Source organism: Bombus vancouverensis, chromosome 4 (genome assembly GCF_051014615.1).
Source record: "Bombus vancouverensis nearcticus chromosome 4, iyBomVanc1_principal, whole genome shotgun sequence".
Lineage (NCBI taxonomy): Eukaryota > Metazoa > Arthropoda > Insecta > Hymenoptera > Apidae > Bombus > Bombus vancouverensis.
Genome location: NC_134914.1, coordinates 16,361,475 through 16,385,180, shown reverse-complemented (window position 1 = coordinate 16,385,180; position 23,706 = coordinate 16,361,475). Strand labels below are relative to the sequence as shown.

The window sequence follows — 23,706 nt, the reverse complement described above, 5'->3', positions numbered from 1 at the left end:
TTTAAAACGATGAATTTTTGGATTAAATATATGGGTCAAGGTTGGCTTTCCTTCTCGCGTTCTCTTCGATACAAGCGTTATTGGTCGCTAGTTCTAGCGTTCAATGAACGAATGAAAAGACTTTTATTAACAGAAACGAAAGTATTTTTCACAGGATTCCTAGAGATTCAGATTGACGTAAGGAAAATCTAATACAGTACGTAACAGTTAAGAGTTAACATAATATTTCTTATAACATCTTTCCTGCTGGTTAATGACAATCTCCTATATCTTCTTCAAAGTTGAAACGAAATCTCTCAACGAACGACAAAATACGATTTTATCGAACACGACCCAAGTGGGTACGATCGTCGTAGGATTATAAACGTTGGCCGATCAACAAAGATCATATTCACACTCGATTCATTGCACCAAACAGAAACACTATTCTTTCTGCATTCTGAGTTCCGCCGTCATCGAGATATCGCCTGACATATGTTACGAAACTCTCGAAGAATCATGGAAAATCGGTGGTCCTGTCACACGTCGTTTGCCAAGTGTACCTTACCTGGTACCGTTTCCTCGAGATCTAATTATCGGTTTTGCCAAAAGAGGCAACTGCTATTAAGTGGCGAAATAGGGCAGAATAAAGAAAAGAAGGTAGGTAGAACGTCGGAGGCGGAGTAGAACGAGATCTGGCTCGTGCTCCTCGCGATCGTTCGTGGCGCGTTTCAATCTCACACGGACAACGCGAAGGCGGAGGCGTATCTTTGTTCGTGGAGGTCTGGGCTTTCTGGTTCCTGGACACTGAAAGTGAAAGGGAACGAACCGTGAAAGATAACATAGCAAGGACGTCCACTGCAACTCGCCGTGTCGGTTGCTGCCCTCGAGGCACGTCACGGATTCGTTCGTTCCTCGGTTTCACCCCCTCGACGCCGCTCACCAGGCTCCACGTATCTTCTGTTCACCGACTCGACGTTCTTTTCTACCTCACCCTCCTTTGTTCCCTGGCTTGTTTCTCGCGGTTCTTGATTCAGGGATGTCGATCGATGTTCGATCAACAACTCGATCGGTTGTTATTTAAGTTCGAAGGAAAGTTACATGTGTTAAAGGAGATTCGTCTTGTTCTGATCAGACAAGGATTTGAAATTATAATGGCAATACGATATGATCGGGTTTTCAAAGTTTTTTGTAAGTTGCTACGGTGCTTTCGTCAGTCTTCGACATTACCTGAGCTGCTTTTTATGCTGGTTTTATTCTATTCTGGCTCTCGTGGAAGGTCATTTTTGTGGCTTCGACGAGGCCTCTACTCGCTATGGAATTTTGAATATTTCGTGCTCTATTCGGAATAATTAAACGATTCAGGTTTTATATTGTTCGCGATAGAGAATGAAATGTTAAAGTTCAAAAAGTGTCATTAAAAATGTGATTTCTTTCTTTTTTTTTCTTTCTTTGTTAATGCTATCATACTCTATAATTCTACAGTGGTGAGAGTAAAGTAGCCAATAACAAAGTATTAAAGAAGAAAATATTAAATACGAAATTTAATATACTTGAATCTAATTGATTAGTATATAACTGCCATCATAAATACAACCGTGTGCTAAATCTTTTTGTAGTCACTAAATTACAGTAGAACGATTGTAATCTTAGAAACATTTATCAAACATAGAAACAATAAATAATTAGTCACGCAAATTCCCTTTTGCTACTAGAAATCTCAAATTTCCTATTTAGCTAACACCGATGATCAATCATGCTTATTACTAACAACGTAATCATGTAATATATAAATAATAGGGACTCGTTGCGTCCAATCCCGAAGAATCGCTTCTAATTTATCATTTGACTAACAATCCACCGTTTAACCGATGCTCGTCTTTCTAACCGTCTTCTTCTACTTTCTTGCCTAAGTAATCTCAGCAGTAACCGCTGATCGTTGATTAATCTTCATCGCGAATGAAACAATTACGCCTCGGTTAATACTGAATTCGCGTGCTTGAATAACTGAATCGTTACACAACGAATAAAATAGAACGATTCTACGTCCTCTATAGAAAATAGAAATTACTTTACAGAAAATAGAGCTTCAGTCTGAAGATTTCCACCGAAGCTTCATCCACCAGCAGTTCAATATCGAAGGCAAGAGTTCCTCGAGTATATCAGATATTTTTCTATTACTATACTGTATACTAAAATTACATCTTTTAATAACTTGACATTCTCAAACATTCTCAAAAAAAATTCTATTTCGTAGGTATATTTAATTTTAAAAATTATTATAGAATTTTTAAATAGGAAGAATCTTCGTTCGGCAATAAAACAAGATACAGAAGATTTTCTATAACATCGATATCACGTTGTCGTTCTATCTTCTAACTGCTATAATACGTCATCGTTCGAGAAGCCTGAAAATTTGACACGGATCATCTTTGTTACGTACAGATCCCTCAATTTTGAGCGCAACAATTTTACGAGACAAAGAATCTATCAAAAATACGAAGCAAGTCGGACGTTAAAAATAAAAACTTCGAAATACCCAATCGAAGTTAACAGTTTCCTTATGTTCGCAAAATGTGTCTTCGATTCGATATCGAAGAAATCGTGTTTGAACCAACGAGATGTTGGTCTCGCGGGAAACATGAAAAAATACGATGGAATGTCTACGCGAAGCTTATCAGGCTTCGTATATAGTCTATTCTTCTTGTATTTTATTCCGATCATAAGTTATGCTCGCATGCATAAACGTCAAGCGAGCACGACCATAGAAACATCGTGAGGTTATGCACGGTTATAGCGCGTGTCTCTACTCCCTAGACTACCACTTTTCGTCGTCTTAAGGCCGTTGTCCTATGAGTCATTGTCCACCATGGAATTGTTCTCCTTCCCCTCGATGCTTTAACCCTTGTCGCGGTCCAGCCAACCTCGCTTGGCTCTCGCGACCACTTGTCCCTGCATTTAACGTGGAATTCAACAAACGTGTATACCGTATACCTACGATTACTTTTATATGCGCGAACTTTCCGTTTTCTCGACTGTTAACTTCGAATGCTATCCGGTCACGGTATTTCCTTTTTTGGATCGTACATGTGTGTGCGTTGCGTAGAAGGGAACGTTATGGAAGCGTACAAGCAGTACGGATATGATTGCGGTAGTAGTGGTAAATGGAAGTTGAGTTAATATGATCTTATCGGGTACTAGAATTACCATCAAAATTAGCGATTTGTGATTTTTGTTTAATTTATTTTACCACTTAGTTTGTCTATTTTTTAGTTTTAAGTCATATTTAGTTTTATTTCGTAGAAGTTTCACAGATTTATAAGACTGTATTGTTAGAGATTTAAATATTTTGGTACAAAATGTCTGATCAAAAAATTGTTCGTCTCCTTGTAGATATTAAGGACGAGTAAGCGTTTTTGAAGTTTAAATTTTTAATGAACACATCGAAACTTTGTAGAAATATGCAATTTGCGATCTCCCTTGGAAATGAAAAAAGTACAAAATCAAACGTACCACTTTCTACCGATTACATACCGCGTCGATGAAAAAATTCTAAATGTCGGACGCTACTATTTTCAGCGATTTCTCCAAAAACGTTCACTTAACTGTTTCGTTTTGCTGTTAACACGAACGTCCTAGTTTCCATTCTCATCCCATACCAACGTCGATATAACAACTTAATATTATACATTTTACTTCTCTGCTCTAATTCTTCTTTTGCTAGAACATCTAATAATTTCTCTAATAGTTTCTCTTTCATAATCGACTAGACGTGATCGTTTGTAAATAAAAGCTTGATTAAGTGGAAAACTTTCTTCACTGGACGTCGTACATTTTCAGTCGATTGAATCGCGCATACTAACACGAGTCACTCGATTATTCGACAGAAGGAGATAACGGTAACGCTTCCTTGTAGCCGTGACACCGATGACAGAGATTCAAATGTCGCGCTACATCTACCGATCGAATCGACTGCGTGGAACGTGGTTCCATACGCGTGACAGACTACAGGATGTTTCATAAAATTGAACAAAGCCATTTGAGTTACTGTTATAAAAAATATGGAAATATACATAATACGAATACGTATTTTTTGAATAATTTAGATTTAAATAATAAATCAATAAAAAATCTGTGAGTTAAATCCGGTGATCATGGTGGCTAACATATTAATCCTCGAGTTGCAACCGAATGACAAAAGTAAATTTCAATGGCTTATACCGAAGAAGTTATTGATTCAACAGAAATTTTATTGCTACCATAAAACACATTTCGATCACCATTCCCGTTCTAGCGATTAGACCTGATAACAATGATTCGACTACTCTTTTCGTTTAATTAATACCTGCAGAAGAAACACTATTTCCCAAAGATGTTGATAATTTCGACAAAAATTTGATAAAGCTATCGTTATATTTTAAAATAATTTATAAAATAAATATATATATATTCATTTTTAATAAATTTCCCATATGTTCCTCCATACTATTTTACAACTTCTACGCTATAATCGCGCTTCATTTTCAACTACAACTCCTATCTAGATGCCACCATATGGTGCAAGAGAAACAACATATCTTAAACAATGAACACTTAAAAACTGACCTCCATAGATTAACTTACATATAACAACAATTACATTAAAAACTAAGATTTCCTTAATAAACTGTCTCTTAATGACTATCTCTGAAACAGGATAACCCTAAAACAAATCACTCTAAAATTCATCTTGTCTAAAGATAAGCCAAAAGAACTGACACACGGATTCATTTTTCAGCAAACAAGCGGATCCCGCAATCTTGCCCCTTTCGTTTCGCAGAATGACGAAAAGGAGACGAAGGGAAACGATCGATGATTCCAATCGAGAAGGAATTTACGAAAACGGTATCGCGTGCGAATGAATCACGGGATTAAGAAAAGGGAGACACTTTCGCAGAAGAACGCGAGCCTAGGGAGAAAGGAATGACCTTGCAATGGAGGATATTTCGAATCGATTACACGGATAGTACACGTACAAAGACGCGAGCGACGATTAACCAGTTCCCCTCGCTTTGAATTCTTTGTGAATCAACAGTTTTCCCGCGTATCCGGTAACCCGCTTCCTCTTTTATATCCTAGTGTCGCCGATGGGTTACTGTGTCTCTAGGCGCAACGCGTGATTCCCACGCGACGCGTGTGATTCACTTGACTTTGTCATCTTCGATCGCTTTCTTAATGCCACACGCGAGTTCTTCGAAAGTTTGCCGCAGGAAAAACTCAACGCGGGAGAAATATTACATCGTGTCTGAGTGAATCTGCCGAGGTCGTGGCGTGTTCTTCATGGATGGTGTGGAATTTGGACGATTGGATTACGGAGAAACGTAGAAAGTATAAATACGTAGGCAAATTGGAATTTTTTTAAAGATTGTTAAGGCAACGGACCTTAAGCGAAGATTTGTTTCACTCAGTAAAAATTATAATGATTACTACGCTGTGGATATTGCACGTTTCTGATGAATGGTGGGATTTACAATCGCGGGAAAATGAAAAATGCGCCACTTAGTAGCCACTTTGATGCCCGGGAAGTAGAGAGAAAGGTGATGATTAAACTGCGGATGTTTGTGCGTAAAAATACAAATTTTTATCAACGTTAATAAGGAAATAGAGCTTGAACGAAAGTTTGTTTCGTTCGCTAAATGTTAGAACGATTATTTTAACGACGAACCACGATATATTGTATGTATAAATTATACGAGCACAACTAGAGAAATGAATCCTAAATAGGGATTTGTCTCACTGAATATTCTAAGAGTAATCGTATACCTTTCGTACCGTTAAATTCTTTCATACGTTAGGCTGAACGTAAATTGAAAGTTGCACATTGTTGTAACTTTATTGTTTCTTTGCTTTTTAACTACATATCGTTTCGTTTGTGAATTACATCAATTTCATACTAAGATAATAGAAGGGATATCCGTTTAAATAGTAGGTATATATGCATATAATTGATTAATTAAATTAATATTTGAATATTGAAATAATGATAGATTAATATATGTCGGATGGAATTCTACCATAATATTCATAATGTAATATCTCTTGGATGGGCATCATTTTCTAAACTTGTAAATCGTTATATAATTAGACAAAATTTCAACATTTTGAAAATAATAATTTAAGCATTTTACGTTCGTCTGTCTTTGACATTAACAGCGTCGCAACAATTTCGAAACTCGCTATGAGAAGATAGTCAGATGAGTGAATACTAATTCGATGCAACACCAGTAACAGCGTAATCTATTATTGGATTGCACGTCAAATACTATGTATGTACTTAGTTGTTTAATCGTGAGAAAGGATCTTCTCTTCACCTATATGTATCGTATCTATATAAATGCATTTCTTTATATGTACTATTAAAATATATTTTAAAGACAAATCGTACGGTAATGTAACGTTAAGTAAATAAAAGTGTAAGATTTGGAATTGCTTTCTTATGATCAAATAACGTGTAAAATTGTGTTATAAATTATTGTAAGATAACGGAATAAATATATTTTATCAATGCACTTTTGTACTAATACACTTGTCAATGTATATTACGATCGAATATTTGATATTTATCTAAATTGGATTTCTCTGTTCAATTACCACGGATTATTTCTACTTATTCGAGCTAGTTTATTTTCTTGGAATAACGAAAAAGAAAAATAAAATTCTTGAACGAGTGACAGAAAGATAATAATGTCCCCTGATATATGATATTGCAGTGAACGTTCTTCAAAAGATATTCAGTGAACGCAACTTTCAAAGTTACATCGTATCGATCGATATGGCGTGAATATTGAAATCTTTTTGAAAAATATTATCGATACGCACGTGTAAAAGAATCGTATTTCGTTCGAATGATTCGATGTAATTCGACATAATTTGAAGAAAATAATTACCTTGATAGCTCAGGAACTAATAAACCTCAATGACGAGAGACAATGCGATTCTAAGATATAAGTCACACTGAAATCTACTATGTATGAGTTTAACAATAATTTCTTAATCTCGATAACGTTGCATCATTATCATTTTCTTTGTCGTATTTTATCTTCCGTTGCTACGACATTCAAGGAATTGTAACGTAAACTTTGTGACAGGAATTAAAAATTAAAATATGCTGGGCTATCGATAATATTAACTAGTATTTGTACGTGTATTTATTCAATTACTTCCTGTCATTAATTTATTTCTATCATACCTGTAATATCATATCTTTTCAAATCTATTAATTACAACAGATTTTAACTAGAACGATAAAAATTGAAATAGATTCTACAATTGCACTTAATTGCAAACTGCATTATCTTTATCGTTCTTTCAATCTTTAATCCGGTCTGTTTGCGCAATTTCAGTTGCCACATGTAGTGGACATGTAAGAGATAATAAAACCGATAACGATCATCATAATGCTATTTACACATATATGGGTCAATGTCTATGTTGATCGACCTTAGAAAAGTATTAAAAGGAAAATCATTTTTATTAGAAGTAAAAATTAAACCCGTCTATCGCGAACATATCGATAGCAATCGCATGATTTTTTTCTCCTTGACGGATCCCATTTTTAATCGATGACTGTAGCAAAAAACAGTTGCGTACCGATTTACAATTTAGAAGCTTCAAAGTTCAGAACATCGTGGCTTATTGTTCCTCGATGATTCAAGAGAGATAATAGCGAATTTTATTACAAAGGGAAGATTTTCATCGGAAGATAAGACATTTTTCTAAATTCAAGGAACTGAATCATTTTTCATCACGCGGTTCAGAAATGTTATTACTTGGAATATCTAGTAAGTCTACAGGTGCTGGAATAATTTTTCTTTAACTTCTTAAAAACACGTAATGGGTGAAAATTGTACAAGGATGATATTAAAACGCTATAGTTGAGATAGTAAGAATTCAGTTTATTAAACAGATTCATTAAACAGTATCTGTTTAAATATTGTTTGGCTATAAGAGGAAAAGGTTATAGTTGACCATAGTTTCTCGCTTCAGTCAGAAATCTACGGATTGACAGACCTTACAAATGAATCGTTCAGTAGCAGTACAATGGTATATTGATAAAGTACAACCATTGAGTAATAAACAAAAAAAAAATAAAACTTTCAAGGTATGGATATAGAGATATGTCATTTCTAAATTCTACAGTATTATAGAAAGCAAATGTAATTTTTTGTAAGTAAAAAATAACTTACGGGCGGATTAAAATTAACTTGTGGCACGAATTTATGGATTAACTTGATACTTTCGTTGATTTACTTCTCATATCATTTTTTGTTGTTTCAATCTATCTTTAAAATACATATTTACAATCAAAGATTCACCTGTTCAAACGACACATTACAACTCGTTAATTGAACACTGTACAAGCGTGTAAAGAGTACTCTCAGGTTCTCGATGTAAAAATTTAGATATTACATGGATATTAAGTTGACAAAGACACCTATGACGACGATGTATCATTACAGGATATGTCATCCATTATTTGATCGACCATTTTATAGAACATCCTGAGATACAAAGAGGCGTATCAAGATAAAGTAGCCTCTCAAATTATTTAATAATTACTCGAATCTTGATTAATGTCGATTATAATATCGCCTTATCCAATATCAACGTATTATCAGACTTCGTTGATATTCATCTTATACATTTGACACTTAATCGATATGCGAATTTAGCACAGAAAATCCTACGTAACGAAACTTTGGAGACACCTTACTTTGTAAATAAATTAAAAATAAGTTGAAACGAATTGGAAACAGAAAAAAATCGGAAAGAAATTAGTAAATTAGAAACTGTTGTTTGATACAAATAATTTGCATAGAAGTATGTATTCCTATTTAAACCATTCTATCAACGGAAACTCAAAGGGAACCACTTTCTTGCCAATTATGCAACATGCAATCGAAAACATATAACATCGATCACGCAACGCACCGCGATTAAAGAGTCGAACAAGAAGCGCACCATACTTTCTAGACGATCGCTTCGATCCTCGACAAATTAGTATCTCGAAATGAGGAAAAAAAGGAGAATAATCAACGAAAGTGAGAACAGTAGGAAAGAGAGAGAGAGAGAGAGAGAAAGAGAGAGAAAGAGAGAAAGAGAGCAAGAGACGGCATCGGCAACACGTCAGACCGTCCTATAAATATCTAATTTCCACCTCACGCCCTCGTCGCTCTTTTGCAATACCGTTATACGTTAGCGTGTTGTCTTGCAAAATGATCAATGAAATCTCAATCACTAGTACTGATATGGAAATCATGCATTCTCATAATTAGACAGCGGTACCGTACGCGACGGCTGACACGAATAACTTGTTCCTTTATTTTCCTACATTTAGTAATTATTAACATTACTATTAAATTATATTTATCAATTTAGAAACTTGTACATTAAATTGTTTATTACATTGCACATTAAATTGTATAAATACATTAAATTTATAGAAATAGTACAATACAAATTGCTGCTTAGTTATAAATAGATTATGAATATTTATACAAATTAATACTTTGCTAAGTACAATCGAGAAAATGGAATTTAAACAAAGATTTTTCCCAATTACCCAATACTGTACATATAACATTCTATGTTATGTATATTTGCATATCTTATGTATTTTGTGTACTATGACACTTTTAAATTTCCCATAAGTGGTAAAAAATTCGCGTACTTAATAAAATTATAATATTTCGCAGAATATTTTTCGTTCTGTCTCGATGATCAGAAACTTTGCCGCGTTTTCTAATGCGATGACAAACGAGACGCGCGACACTTGTCACATTTATTACAATTTCGTGACAAGTGACTAGGAACTGGTATTAGGTACAATGACAAGATCGATCGTCTGCTAAAATTTAAGTCTCATTTCTCTGCTGAAATTGAAATTCGACTCGATTCGATTGAAACTCGAACTTCCGACAAGCCGCAAACTTGCAAATCAGGTGTTACATGCTAAATGGTTAGTGGAGAAACCACATATTTCCTAAGAAGGAATTTTTGTTACCCAGAAATAAACTCTCCTATCATTTTTCTATGAAATTCTAGGCTACAAAAATTTGAAAATTTTTAAGTGACATTTGCATATTTAAAGTTTAAACTCATACGTAATGAAAAATATAATTTAATCTGACAAAATTTAACGGCAGGGGTAAATATCGACAGAGGTTCGTAACAAATATTCTACGAATAATCATAACACAATAATTAACAAACAAACAGAATTACAAATCTGTTACCACGAAGCTAACGTTAAACGTTAAATACAACTGATATGATAATAAATAAATTCATAATTCATATTATGGATATTTTATAGAAAATCATCATTCTGCGTCTCTTTAGTAAAGGCAACGATTAATTAATGCCATCGAACCAGTGGATTGATGGAAGAAGCGAAAGAGTTATAAAACTATGTAAAACTATAAATAGATAGTATTATAGAAATGGAAGAAAAGATGAAAGAGAATTTAGATGTATATTCATAGATGAACCATACGTCTTCCATGAAGAGAATTTAAACAAACGAAACGTAATTTGATGTAACCCGACGAAATCGATGTAAGTCGACACTGCAGATGACAAGCATTTCCATAATTTATCCGGTTCGTCAGGGTTCATCGCCTTCTACCAACGAGCAAAAAGCGTCAAACGCATTGCCAAGTGGTTCAGTAATCCCGTGATTCCAAGTAAAACAGCTGTCATCGGTTGGCAAGACGGTCGGAAGCGATCGGATCATTCACGAAATTACGAAACCTCATGGCTTCGATGTACAATAGAAAGTCAACAGTCGCGCCAGAGAAACGTTCCCCAGAAAGAAAGAAACGGGTCACGTACTCTGGCCACGGGACCACGATTTCGAACCGATTGGAATTCGCCTGGTCCCGCGCGTTCGATGGAAGCAAAACTCAACCGCATAAGCGATACAACAAAACGAAATACGACGATAAAAATAAAAATAATGATATTCGCGCATCGAAGATCACGTTGTACCGCGCGATTCGTCTCGAGAACACGGCGATACCGCACTTTCTCCGCGTCGCATCGTCGATGAAAACACAAGCACAGAACACCACGTACCTGCTAGACGAAAGTGAAATCTCCTCTTACAGTCGAAACAGAAACCGATCAGACCGATTCGTCCAACGGGATCAGCGGAGCAAAGCCGTCAGCCGATCGTCAACGATGCTTTTGACAGGCTCTTTAACTTCCTGGCGAACAACAAAATCCCTCGTTTCCTCTTGATCGTATAAAGACACTATTTCTACCAAGTAAATACACCATTCACCATCCAGAAGACATGTCGACTGTTGGGTCGATCACCGATCACCGGCCACGGAACCACGGGATTTTCGTGTGCATCCGCGCAGATTGAGAGAACGGTTGTCCGTTGAACACGATCGTTCGAAGGCGGTCGACGACCAAGGATCTTCGTAATCGCCCAGGTGAAAGCCGTTTAGGTGAGCGGCGAGCGAGCGACTGGCTTAGCCACGATCTACCAGAGGTACCAGAAGCGATTCAGAATCCCCCCTTGCTTGCCTCTCTTCGCTATAACTTTCACGGCATACACGAGGCTAGAGAGCGAGTCTCTCTTTCTCTCTTTCCTTCCTCTCACGATTTTTCAAAGCCTCCTCTCCGTCGCCCCTTCTTCGTCTCGCAAATCCCAGACCCGCTGCCCCTTCGACGATTTTTTATGTCAAACCCGGTTGACCGATGCTTGGGGACACGTGCAACAACGGGCAATCTATCGCTTGGAATTCAGGCTCATTGCGAAATTTTACGATACCAAGAAATATATCGAAGATACCGAAGAACCGGAAGAGAATCCTCGAGAATGAGGATTTCTTTCCGAGTACGAAGCTTCCCTACGGTAGGTAACTTCTTGCTGATTACAATATTTTTAAATTTTTGCTAAGTACGATCGGAAGTTATGACGCTTGGTGATTCGATCCAGGATTTGATAGTTTATCAGGACGGTACTTTTGCTTCTCACCTTGGCTCGGTTGTTCTATAAAGAGTTAGAAACACATGGTGTCGAGGTTCGTGTCATGAGAACGTTCTTGCGAAATTGCGACTATGACGTTCGAGAAACGCGTTCATATAGAATATCGAAATGACTGAAACGATTCGAATAGCCGATCCGATTGCTCTATCAACGTCCTTGGGCTTACGTCACTCACTATCATCGCCTGAAGATGTTATCGTTATCAGATATTTGATCGATCTCTGATATCTTTATCCGTTCTAGTATGCTCGAATTGATTAATTTAGTTCCAATTAACGATAGAAAATTTCTAATTTATGTTAACAAAGAAAGATAGAAATTTGAAAATGTGGCTGCTCCGAAGAATTATTTGATAAGGAAATGCCCTGTAAACCGATTGAGATACGTCGCTTTTACGATGAATTTTTCTTTAACGATTCCATCGAACGTTTAGCAATAATCTCGATGAATTTGCATATTGCGATATCAGTTACGGCCGCGTAATTAATTGTGCGTGCAACGAACGCGTCCGCTTAAATTGCACTCGACCCGAACTAAACACCTTCGCTGTTTCCGAGCGTTGCATTTATCCAGAAGGTCGTATTTGGACATCTTGCGAAGATTCGCGGATATCCGTTCTGTCTGGATAGATGGCTTGATCGAAGATATTTAAGAAAACGATATAATATAGTCAGCGAATAGTCTTTCCTGACTTGGAACTTTTAATTTTCAATATTAATTATGTATATTGCCTGTTTGTTTGTTTCCTTTAAATTATACGAAGATGTCATAAGTATAGTGTCGAGCACGAGATTGATTACAATGATGAGAACCGAGGATACTGTTTATTGTGGAAAGGCGCGCTTCATTCACTCGCAGCTCTCATTAACGACTTTTTAATAACTCTTCGTGTTTATTTATCGTAGACGTAAAATTATTTCCCTTTCAGTTGGCGTAAATTCAACGAACTTTACAGATACTAAAAGAATGGAAAGATGAATATACAGGAAAATGCCTCTTCGTATTTACATTTCTAATTGTTACACACATTTTAAACGATTAATCGCAAGATAGAAGGGATAATTTAAACGTGTACTGAATACATCCGTGGCGTGACGCACGTTCTACGAGGCATCGATGTCTCCAACATTTTGAAAAAGATCACAGTATGCGATTGAGATGAACGTTAAATTCTAAATTTCATCGCCAAAAATAATCTTTCTACAAATTCTACATAATTCTACAAATATAATAACGTTTTTAATTTTACCAAACACTGCCAAATTCAAATACATAAATTCGTACCGAATAAATTATCGAAAGATAGTTTGAATTTAATATGAAACGATATGTGCGTAAATATAAATACCTAATAGAGAAAAAATATGATAATTAACATAGATTTATGAAATTTCAATAATAAAGCTAAAATTTCCTACTTAAATAAAGAAATAAACAGATTATTAGTTGATTTAGAAAGTACATGTACAATGTTAAAACAATATTGTAAATTATCGCAGCAAAGATCACAAAAATCAAAGTTCTCCAACATGGAGTTGCGATGATATCCTCTGTGCAACTGCAGCTTTATTATGTCAACATCTACCAACAGATGGCAGAACATTATCGATATGACGGTAGTTCAGTAAGTAAACAGTGAGTAAGTAAGTACACATAAATGTTTTGTTTCGTTATCTATCACTGCCTCATACTTCCATTCTTTTTAAAGTAGCTATTCAATTCACAATTTCAGAATTCGTATGTCATATCTTTTTATTTAATATCATTACGTCATCCTATTTTCTCGGTATCTATCATAGCCACTTTCGAATTTTGAGCATTTCTTCTATTTCAATTGAATTAATTTCAATTTACTTTTTCTAGTATTGAAAGTTACTATTGATAATCGTCTGTTAGTATCTTTGGTCAATGTAAAATATTATTCATTCAGTTTCGTTGTATCAACGTATCTTCGATATTCCGTGTCTCGTCGATTCAATTTTTCCCAGAATGAAGATTTTCGAATCACGTTGGAAATTTGAAAAATAAAATTGCCGACGATATGGATCAAAATTTTAAAGGAACGTTTAATCATCCGAATCAACAAATTTTCTAATTTCGTACGTATATATTTACTCTGCATATGTTATTTCGATATTTAATAATAAAATACTTGTTTCACAATGCTCGATAAAGCATGAAACGATGTAAAAATAAAAAGAAACAAAAATATGTTTCGATTACTAAAAGTTCTAATGAAAAATATATATTTGGGTTTATAACAGCCAGTAATTTTTCCTGTCCTCTATCTCAAAATGAAACTCTCAACGTTTTATTTGTGATGACTAAGAAGGAAGGAAATGAAACGAAAGGAAACCCAGGTACCTACAGTAAACTATACAAATATTATAATATCAGTAAATTGTAAACGAAAGTATCTTAGAGAAGATACGAGAAAATCGAAGGGGTGATAAAGAGAACGGAAAATACGATGCGATAACTTGGGCATTGGCTTCAGCTATTTCTTTCATGAATCGATGATGATTTATTCTTAAAATAACATGAAAACATCGAAAACTTATACACGAATTTGCTTGATACTTATTCCTAAGGATACGATAACTGCAACCACCGTGTGCTTTTATTACAGGGAAAACAGATATAAAGGCCATTATTCCCATTGTTGGCCTGTTATCTTTTCTATGCGAGTCGAGTAGGAGAGGCGACCAAAGAGCAAAATGGACTAACGTCTTCATGATGTGATACATTACGAGTACGAAAAATTTCTAATTTCTAATATAAAATATAATATAATATTAAAGGAAGAAAAATAAATATTCTTTCTCTTTTTATAATTAAACTGAGAATATTCATGTATTTGTGAGAAATGTAGAGTAAATTTTAAGGAAATTTGGTATATCTTTATACGATCGACGTCAATATCAGTTTTTGTTATGGTGGTTAGGTTAGGTTTAGGTTGGGGTTAGGTAATCGGTTTCGAGATAAAACTGGTTAGGAAATGTAATCGCTAAGGGATTCGTTCGATCTACGAGGTTCTTGACACCCTAACATTGAATAAACTGTGTAATTTGTATAAATAATCGTTCCTATACGATGCGAATAACAAATATCATTTTACGTATCAGTAGAATAATAATAATTGGTCCAACGATACGTATAATTCTTTTGTTTTTCGAGTAAATCTTTTGTAGCTATTAATAAGTCAAATTATCGATAGGAGCAATTTCGCAAATCACCGTGATTTGCGTGCTTTTTTGCTTTTATCGTTTAATATAAATATTCGCCGTCCTGCATATAAATGCAAAGAGAGTTTCGTTACGAACTTCCAAGTTTCATGGCTACGTATAGTAAAGTGGTTTAATTATTGGAAGCATAAGAGTTTCTGTATCAAATCTTAAGTTAATTAATGCTTGCAAATTAAAGATTTTTTGTTACGTGTATTAAATTCCGTAAATAATAATAAAATGAGACTGACACTGTAAGTGAAATTATATAATTTGACCTTATTTTCATATTTTAAAATTAAAATACGTAGATACACGTCAAAACATAACATTCAATATGATAAAAGTGACCCTAACGCGAAATTGTATATGATATTTATAAACACTCACAGGCTTATCGTATGATCTTTAGCCTAACCCAAAACTGTGCTAAATCTATTAATCAATCTTATCAAAAATTCTACCAAATACAATTCGTTCTGGATAATTAAAAAATGAAATTTGCTTACAGTCGTAATTAATAATTGACGTTATTCGTCAATAATTCTGCAATTATACAATCTGTTTGTTGGCTAGCTTAAATCGCGTAAATAAGTTGTTGCAATTATATCGAATTACTAATAACACGGAGTTAAATACTTTATTTTAGACAATTTTCATTCTTCTTAGAAAATCAGTTTAAAGATTTCTCTTTATGGTAACAAGAATATTTTATTTGATATCTTACTAACGTTTCTCGAGTTTCGCGGAAGAACAACTTTCCCCTCGTAAAATATAAACGGGAAACAGTAAGACGAATTTATTCTTCGGTATAAAGTCAAAGCAACGATTACTTCGAATTAGATTAACTTTAACATTTAACATTTACAATAAAAAAACGTAGATTATAGAATCTAGGATAAAAATACAAACTGTAGAGTACAGGATATAAGATCTAGAAAAGATAATTAACGAACAAATTTTCTTCTAAAACAACGAATAAAGAATTGAAATAAAAATCGAAAAAGATCTTATTGTAGCAAGAACGCACCTAATTCCTATTATTTCGTTCCTAGAAACAGACTTGCGAAAACAAGCACCGAGTCGTGAAACTATCCTAAGAAGCAATAAAATTTCTCGGGTATGCATAACGTGCAACGAGTTCCGAATATTTTTCAGCCTGTAATTTACACTGCGTATTGTCCGTATCTCTTGGTTCGGCGTTGTTTCGCGCTGTGAACGCGACAGATTCAGTAAACGTCCAGGCAAGCCGCAAACCGCTATTGCAATTACTTAATCAGAAGAGACGAGGACATAGAAACGAGTGACGAGTGCGCGTGTACTCGACGAAGAATGAAAGGACGATATCGACGCCTAGATGAAAGAAACGCGGGTGATTCTACTGCCACGCGATCAGCTGAAAAATTCGATAATCGTTGGTACGGTCGCCTGTATTCTTGTACGTTCTGTATGCTTGTGCTCTTCCCGATCCGGCCGATGAATCAGTAGCGGTTTGCGCCTCGTATAGTGTAAACGCTTCCCTAACTTCTAACGTCGTTCAGTCGATTCGTTTTCGAACCTTTTCAGTCGTGAAAATCGGCTAAGTCGGTTATCGGTTAAAATTGAATGGATTCGAATTATCACAGTGCTCGAACTGATTTTAAATCGTCGACGTTTCCGAAACGATTTCTTTTTCTATCATCGACATCTCGAAATCGATCTGTTTTTTAAACATCATTGCCGTTGAAGTGGCCATTAGGCATATTAGCTGTTCGAATCGTCGTATGTGTTTTTAAATCAACTCGTCTTCGAAGCTCTACGAACAATAAATTAATTCATAACATCAAGCGAAATACTATTTCCTTCGGATCTAGTGCCTACGATTTCAGTAATATTCACTTGGTTGGTCCACAGGTTTGTCACGATTTAGCGATATCTGTACAGATCTCGGGATACTTGGCGCAGATTATTCCAATATTTCCGGGGTGAATTGCCAACCGTATGGCATTTTTGTGAAACCTGACCGGTATCGAGGTCCTCCGAGGTTCATTGAATATAAAATAATGAATCGTTGAATCGCAGATAAGGGAAAACGAATAACGAACTATGATGGAACACGTTACCAGTAAGAATATCAGTGAGAATACCAGTGAGACGCAGGAGGATCCGAAGACACAAAGTACGTGCTGAATTGATTTTATAGCGATATTGACATTATTACCTTTAAAGAGGAGATTGTACTCGATACAGATACGTACTTTTCGAAAATTTCTTTAAAACGACAGGCAAATAATTGCAATTGACAGATGAGAGTACGATTAAAGCGAAGTTTTGAATATCTTGCAAGCATTGTATGTTTTTATTACTTTATTGCAGACATGGAGTCCATCAAATTCAAGCAACGTGCAGTGCGTGATATAATTATCAATGAAGTGCAAGGACAAATGCAGGTGTGAAAAATCAAACTGTAATTTATAATAATTCGCGTATAGTATAATCGATTTATATTAATTCATCTGAATGTTGTCTTCTTAATAGAATCCAATAAAATTCGAGAACAGATGGTAACGCCAGATGTTCGTATCTTGCTAATTCACAAACTCGTTTAATTTTAATAGAGGAATCTAATAAATATAATTAATTCTTTGTTTAAGTAATTGATCAAACACATACACGATCGATCTAATTAATTTTTGGAACTATTGTAAAATACAGGAAACTGTAAATTTGCGTATGTTCATTACCACTGATTCGTTTGATTCGATTAAGTGAAATTAATTAATAATGAAAGCGTACAATTACACGATGATTGTAAAAGCACTAAAGGATAAATTGGAAACGTTATTATACGGGCGCATTGATCGATTACTGGACGCTATGGGCTTGTTAAAAGTTAAAATTGACTTTATAAAATAAACTTGTTAAAGGCGGTAATAAAATATAATTATCTTTTTTTCTACAGGAAATTAGGCAAGACATTTTGGAGATCATTAACAGCCAAATGAACGATATGATATCGGAAATAATGAGCAGATTCAATTCAACGGAGTTGAAAGATCTAACGGAGTCCGAGAAATACTCTAACAGAACGTAATTGCATAATCGCACTTAAACCTTGATATTACACTCTTCTATGCTCACATTACTTTCGACTTACACTATTGCATTCGCTGCTGATTTTATACATATATGCGACTTTTCCTTATGCTTCACTTCCATCCTTCAGGAGCAACTATTCGATATCAATTATTTTTTAAATTGACAAATTATTTTGCTCCTGTGCATTATCGCAAGTTAATTAAATCGATTGCTTCGCTGTATTTAATCAAAATTAAGAAAAGATCAAATATTTTTTCGAAAAAGAATTCTTGAACGTAGAAAAAAGGAATTTAACCCCTTGAAGTCAAAAGATTCATTTCATATCCGTTTCTTTAGATTCGGAACGAAAATTTCAATTTTATATTTCGTTTAAATTGCATCCAAAATTATTTATTTGTCCATGGTTCATACGAGTACAACACTATGGTAGCCAACTGACAATGGCAAAGAAAGGAGAACAATTTTTCTCTTGGAAGATATAGGTGGCAATTTTCGAGTAAATAATTCACGCCAACGTTTAACTGTGAAACTAAGATTTGACCACGCGTTTGACTGCTTTGACCTGATTCGACAAACTTTAGTGTATTCTATTGTTTGTACACAACATATGTATATGTACAACGTTCAAAAACTAATAACAATAGTAAAATTATAAAGAATAATATTGCGGTCAGAAAGCTAAAAACGAAGCTACATTATATTAGAGAGAAGAAAGAAAAGAATTGTACACTGTGTTTGTAAAGATTAATAAGCAAAGGAACCAATACATGAACGATAAAATGACATTCTTTCGTGCTATCATAATTTTGTATACGTGCTATAAAAACATGATAAAAGTATAAAGCAAGATACATTGAACTTAAGTACATACATATCCAAAGCTGTTTTCGCGAATTAGATAATTTCGCAATTTCTGTCCATTTCTTTTCTTTTTTTTTCATGATCCACGTTAAAAAAGAAAATTTAATTTATCAATTGATATCAATTGATATTTTTGTCGCAAGTAATTGAATGTTAAATCTAATTTGTTAAATACTGATCATTTCATTGTCATTTTACTATAGGAAACCAACAAAGGAGAACATGTTACCTACCAAACAATTTCTTCAAAGAAATTCTCTATTGACCGACCTGTACGAGATTAAACATATTCGTACCCTTTATAATGCCATCGTAGCAATGTTGATAATTCTCTTAATACACACCGCTGCGTACGATATCCGTCACATAGGCTCGTAAGTACACGCGTACTCCTTGCACTCATTTATCTTAATATTTCTTTACCGAAAAGAATCAACACTCGAGAAAATATTTACTCGAATCGATCGTTATGTAAAATCGAGCTCGATGTAAACAGTAAAAAACGTCGTATTGGAAGTAATAGAAAGAGAAATCTTCAAATTGAAATTAATTGATACCATTAGAGTCTTTGAATTTTTGTGTCTCAATTTCACTTTTCTTTCGATGAGGCAAAAAATACTTTGACGTTTTAGATAAAACTTTGCCATAAGATTGAAATAAGAAGTGAGACGTATCGAATTATCTATCGTGTTTTCCACAACTTTAAGCAATTTCTTAGCAACGATAGAAAAATACGATTAGATGATAAGTGACCCAAGAAACATAACAGAGTTACGACGAAGTATCTTAATAAAATAAAATGTATTTGAGAATAATAAGATAGAAAAGTACTATGGAATATAATACATGCAAAAATCTTCAATCGTCCACATAATTTATTCTTTCAGACCTAATCTCGGCATCGACACAGTGCGAGCTGGTTTTGCCAAATTTCCAATAGTATTGCTCATTTGGACCCTTATGAAGTTATCGGTTCTAGGAGTATACCCTACTTTCTGTTGTTGGGCCACTCGTCGCCTCAAATACGAGCCAAATTGTAAGTTAATTTCGATTCAGTTATCTTCAGATTTTAATCAACTTCGAGCTACTGATGCTTACAAATTTTTTTTTTTGCAGCTTTCGCCAAAAAAGTTTGGGATTACGTATGGCTAGCAAGCATCATCCTATATCTGACTTTCTTATTTATATTTCCTACCAAAGCTTTACTTGACAACGATTTGCCCTTTGCATCTAGTATGATCATTCTCATGGAGCAAGTAAGTATATTTTATAGCAATTGTCATTGACTAATCAAATCATGCGAGGTTAAATCGTTTTCCCGAAATCTTATTTAATTACGAATGAATAATTTCTATCGATAGTGGAAAGAAAATATCATGCAATTATTTACTAACATTTGCCTAATTTATTTTTTTGTAAAATTTATGTAAGGAATATATTCCTATACTTATAATTTCCGGAGAAAAATCTTTTTACAATTGAGAATTGAGAATAGGTATTTGTAATGTAAATTAGTGATAAATTAATACTCGTTAAATTACATCGTAAAATTGCAAGATAAAAATATACCTTCTTATGCATTTCATAGGTCCGGTTAGTCATGAAGATTCATGCATTCATAAGAAGTGTCGCACCAAAATTTTTGTCCTTTAAACCTCATTCAGATACACCAACACCACAGCCACCTGATTTTTCCAAGTATCTCTATTTCTTGTTCGCGCCAACTCTCATTTACCAAGACAGATATCCTAGGTAAGTCGAAAACTTAGGATTATACTTAAATTCAATGATTATCATTATACGTTGTTATACGTGAGCTGAAATTTAACGTTCTCCAAAATATCTAGAATATTTTCTTCTCTTTCTATAACAATAAAATTTACGTATATTGAATCAAAGTATTCCTTAAATCTATCATCCTGCCGTGTCAAAATCGAAATTCAAGAAACGACACGAGCAAATATTACGCCTTAAGATATGAGAAAGCTTTTCAAAATGTATTATTATGTCTTTAAAAATGACTACCTGCGTCGCTGAATGATCTTTTCCAGTTTCAATGGAGATTTCGAGCACTTGATAATTATTCTATCAAAAGAACAATCGGTGTTTTGATTCTTCTTATCCCTCTACAAGAGATAAAAATTGCAAATATCGAAAGATACGATCAAAAATTTGGATACGCTTGAAAATAAACTTTTCTATAAATATATTTCAATCTTAGATTTTGTACTTTGTTAAGAAATGGAAGAATCGTGCGAGAAACAAATTTTGAATATCAAAAATACACACTCCAATCTTAAATTTCAGTCTCATGTATAAATAAGACAAGTACGTATAGAAGAAGATCGACATATTATTTGAAATAAACATTTACATGTAACATATGAAATATTCCACTGTTTAGGTTGAAGCGCATTCGATGGAACATCGTTCTGTCCAATTTCGTCGAAGTAATAACGATCATCATTTTCGTTGCGCTTCTCTACGAGCGATTGTTGTATCCAAACTATCGGGATTTTGGGAAACATCCAGTCGAGGTGGGAAAAGTGATGCTGAATATTCTCAGCTCGATGCTGCCTGGCATTTTAATGTTCGTTTGCGGTTTTTATCTTCTCCTGCATTGTTGGATGAATGCTACCGCTGAACTGTTACGATTCGCAGACAAGATGTTTTATAAAGTAAGTTTCTAAACATCTTCGACGTCACGCTCAATGAAAGATTATCTCAGCGCATGACACATACATCCTGGAAACCAATGAACAGTCAGCAAAAAAAAAAAAAAAAAAAAGAAAAATATCATCACAGCCTCCAAATTCCATTCACGAAACCACACAATATACTCTAAATGCTTCTGGCATCTCGAATTTCCTAACAGCCTACCTGAGTCATCGAGATCGTTGCATCAAATCTATCGTGTTCATGTGGATGCTTCGTCATCGTTCTTTCCAATCTATCTACTCCTTCCGATCTATCGCAACTTTCTTATGGGACGTTCATCGATTCATGGATTCTCCCTTTATAGATTATTTATACACGCATAACACAATGACAAAATACCAGTAAATTTATATTATACCATTTCAATTGCAGGATTGGTGGAACTCGATCTGCTTCAGCACTTATTATCGAACCTGGAACATCGTGGTACACGATTGGTTATACACTTACATTTACAAGGACATGTACGAGATCCTGACTCCAAGAAACAGGACTATATCTACTTGTGCGGTCTTCGCTATCTCGGCGATCATTCACGAATACATCCTTAGCTTCACCACCCATTTCTTTTATCCAGTTATGTTGATTCTTTTCGGTGTTATTGGCCTTACGGTCGTGTTTGTATTGAAGACTGCTGGAAACGTCTTCCTATGGTTCAGCTTGAGCGTAGGTAATGGAGTAATGGTTAGCTTATACTGCATGGAGTATTTCGCCAGGATCAATTGTCCTCCGGTTCGAGACGATTTCTGGGACGTTTTCATCCCCAGAAGTTGGACGTGTATTTTTAAGTGAGCAAATGTTTTAAGTTTTATTCGAATAGACACTCTGAATATGTTGTGAAAGTGAAGAGACTTGAATTCTTGACTTGAAGAACGGTATAACAGAAGCAGTATAAATTAGTATAGATAAATCGTGAATTATCTGAAGCAGAAGAAATTAAACACAAAGCATTGCGTAAAGCTATATTAATAGATATATATATACATATATACATCTAAGATGTTGTATCTTATGAATATAAAAATGAATATAAAAATATGAAAATACCATCTCTTCAATTTTAGAGAGATGACCCAGGAATAAAAGCCAGGGAATTGAAACTAAGAAAGCAATCATAATCTTTTAATTAGAAAAATAAAAATAATAATGTTTGAATGGTAATGTTTGTATGCTAGGTATCAATGTGTAGATGTATGATGTAATGCTCCCATCCATAAGCTTTCGAGCATTTACACATTTGCGGATTTCGCATAGATTTCTATTTCTTTTACAGATTTATTGCATTATCCTAAAATCTTGATGTTATTTCTAGGCGATATTGAATAATATTTATTAACATATAGTATCGATAAAATTATTATAAACATAGCTAAAAGAAGACATACATACACGGTTAACGTGAAATTATCGAAATGATAAAAGAAAGTTTCACACAAGTTTCTCTTCCGTCTGTTTCTTCACGATGCGATCTATTTGATATGTTTATTTCTTGTGAAATTCGGTATTTCTATATCTTCAGATATCTTTAGATGGTATCAACCATTTTATATTAATTTATCAATTAATTTTTAATAGAATTTAGTTGTTAACAGATACTATTTATACTATCTAAGAATAATATCATAATTACAGTAACATGATTATAGTAACATGATAGATTCGTTAAATTGTCCTTTGTAAAATTTTCATGCGAAATCTGCAAACACGTAATACTTATGAATTTTATTATAAGTCCAAATAGTTATGGACAGAGGTGTATACGTATATGCATAAAGCAATGAAATAAACGACTTATTTGTTTTCTCA

General features: G+C 34.4%; 2 protein-coding genes across 11 annotated transcripts in view; one reads left to right on the top strand and one right to left on the bottom strand.

Moving 5' to 3' along the window:
- The window catches only part of kkv (hyaluronan synthase-like protein kkv), a 33,998-nt gene extending 22,304 nt beyond the window's left edge, over positions 1-11,694 (bottom strand). For 2 of the 8 annotated variants that reach the window (XM_076617636.1, XM_033350868.2), the window contains exon 1: positions 11,095-11,585. The gene's annotated coding sequence lies outside the window, so the exon portion shown is untranslated. Of the gene's footprint in view, positions 1-547; positions 724-11,094 lie in introns of those variants that run through there. The other 6 variants (XM_076617634.1, XM_076617637.1, XM_033350866.2 and 3 more) reach the window with 6 other exon arrangements.
- A 2,617-nt stretch (positions 11,695-14,311) lies between these two features.
- On the top strand, positions 14,312-23,706 carry LOC117166502 (sterol O-acyltransferase 1). 3 transcript variants are annotated; one of them, XM_076617644.1, is made up of 11 exons: positions 14,312-14,379; positions 14,649-14,771; positions 17,137-17,401; positions 17,599-17,672; positions 18,185-18,312; positions 19,386-19,556; positions 20,070-20,218; positions 20,299-20,438; positions 20,771-20,934; positions 21,587-21,860; positions 22,273-23,706. In XM_076617644.1, exons 3-11 carry the CDS (start codon positions 17,329-17,331, stop codon positions 22,690-22,692), a joined length of 1,593 nt encoding a protein of 530 aa, XP_076473759.1. In that variant the 5' UTR covers positions 14,312-14,379; positions 14,649-14,771; positions 17,137-17,328; the 3' UTR covers positions 22,693-23,706. The 3 variants fall into 3 exon arrangements, with proteins under 3 accessions (XP_076473759.1, XP_076473758.1, XP_076473757.1); XM_076617643.1 differs by lacking the exons at positions 14,312-14,379; positions 14,649-14,771 and adding an exon at positions 16,497-16,661; XM_076617642.1 differs by lacking the exons at positions 14,312-14,379; positions 14,649-14,771 and adding an exon at positions 16,719-17,004.

Bases quoted from the DNA above. Each gene is read 5' to 3' on its own strand.
- LOC117166502 (XM_076617644.1), top strand. From the start codon at position 17,329: ATGATGGAACACGTTACCAGTAAGAATATCAGTGAGAATACCAGTGAG. The intron at 20,439-20,770 runs GTAAGTATATTT...TGCATTTCATAG, and splicing joins TGATCATTCTCATGGAGCAA to GTCCGGTTAGTCATGAAGAT. The intron at 21,861-22,272 runs GTAAGTTTCTAA...TTTCAATTGCAG, and splicing joins CAGACAAGATGTTTTATAAA to GATTGGTGGAACTCGATCTG.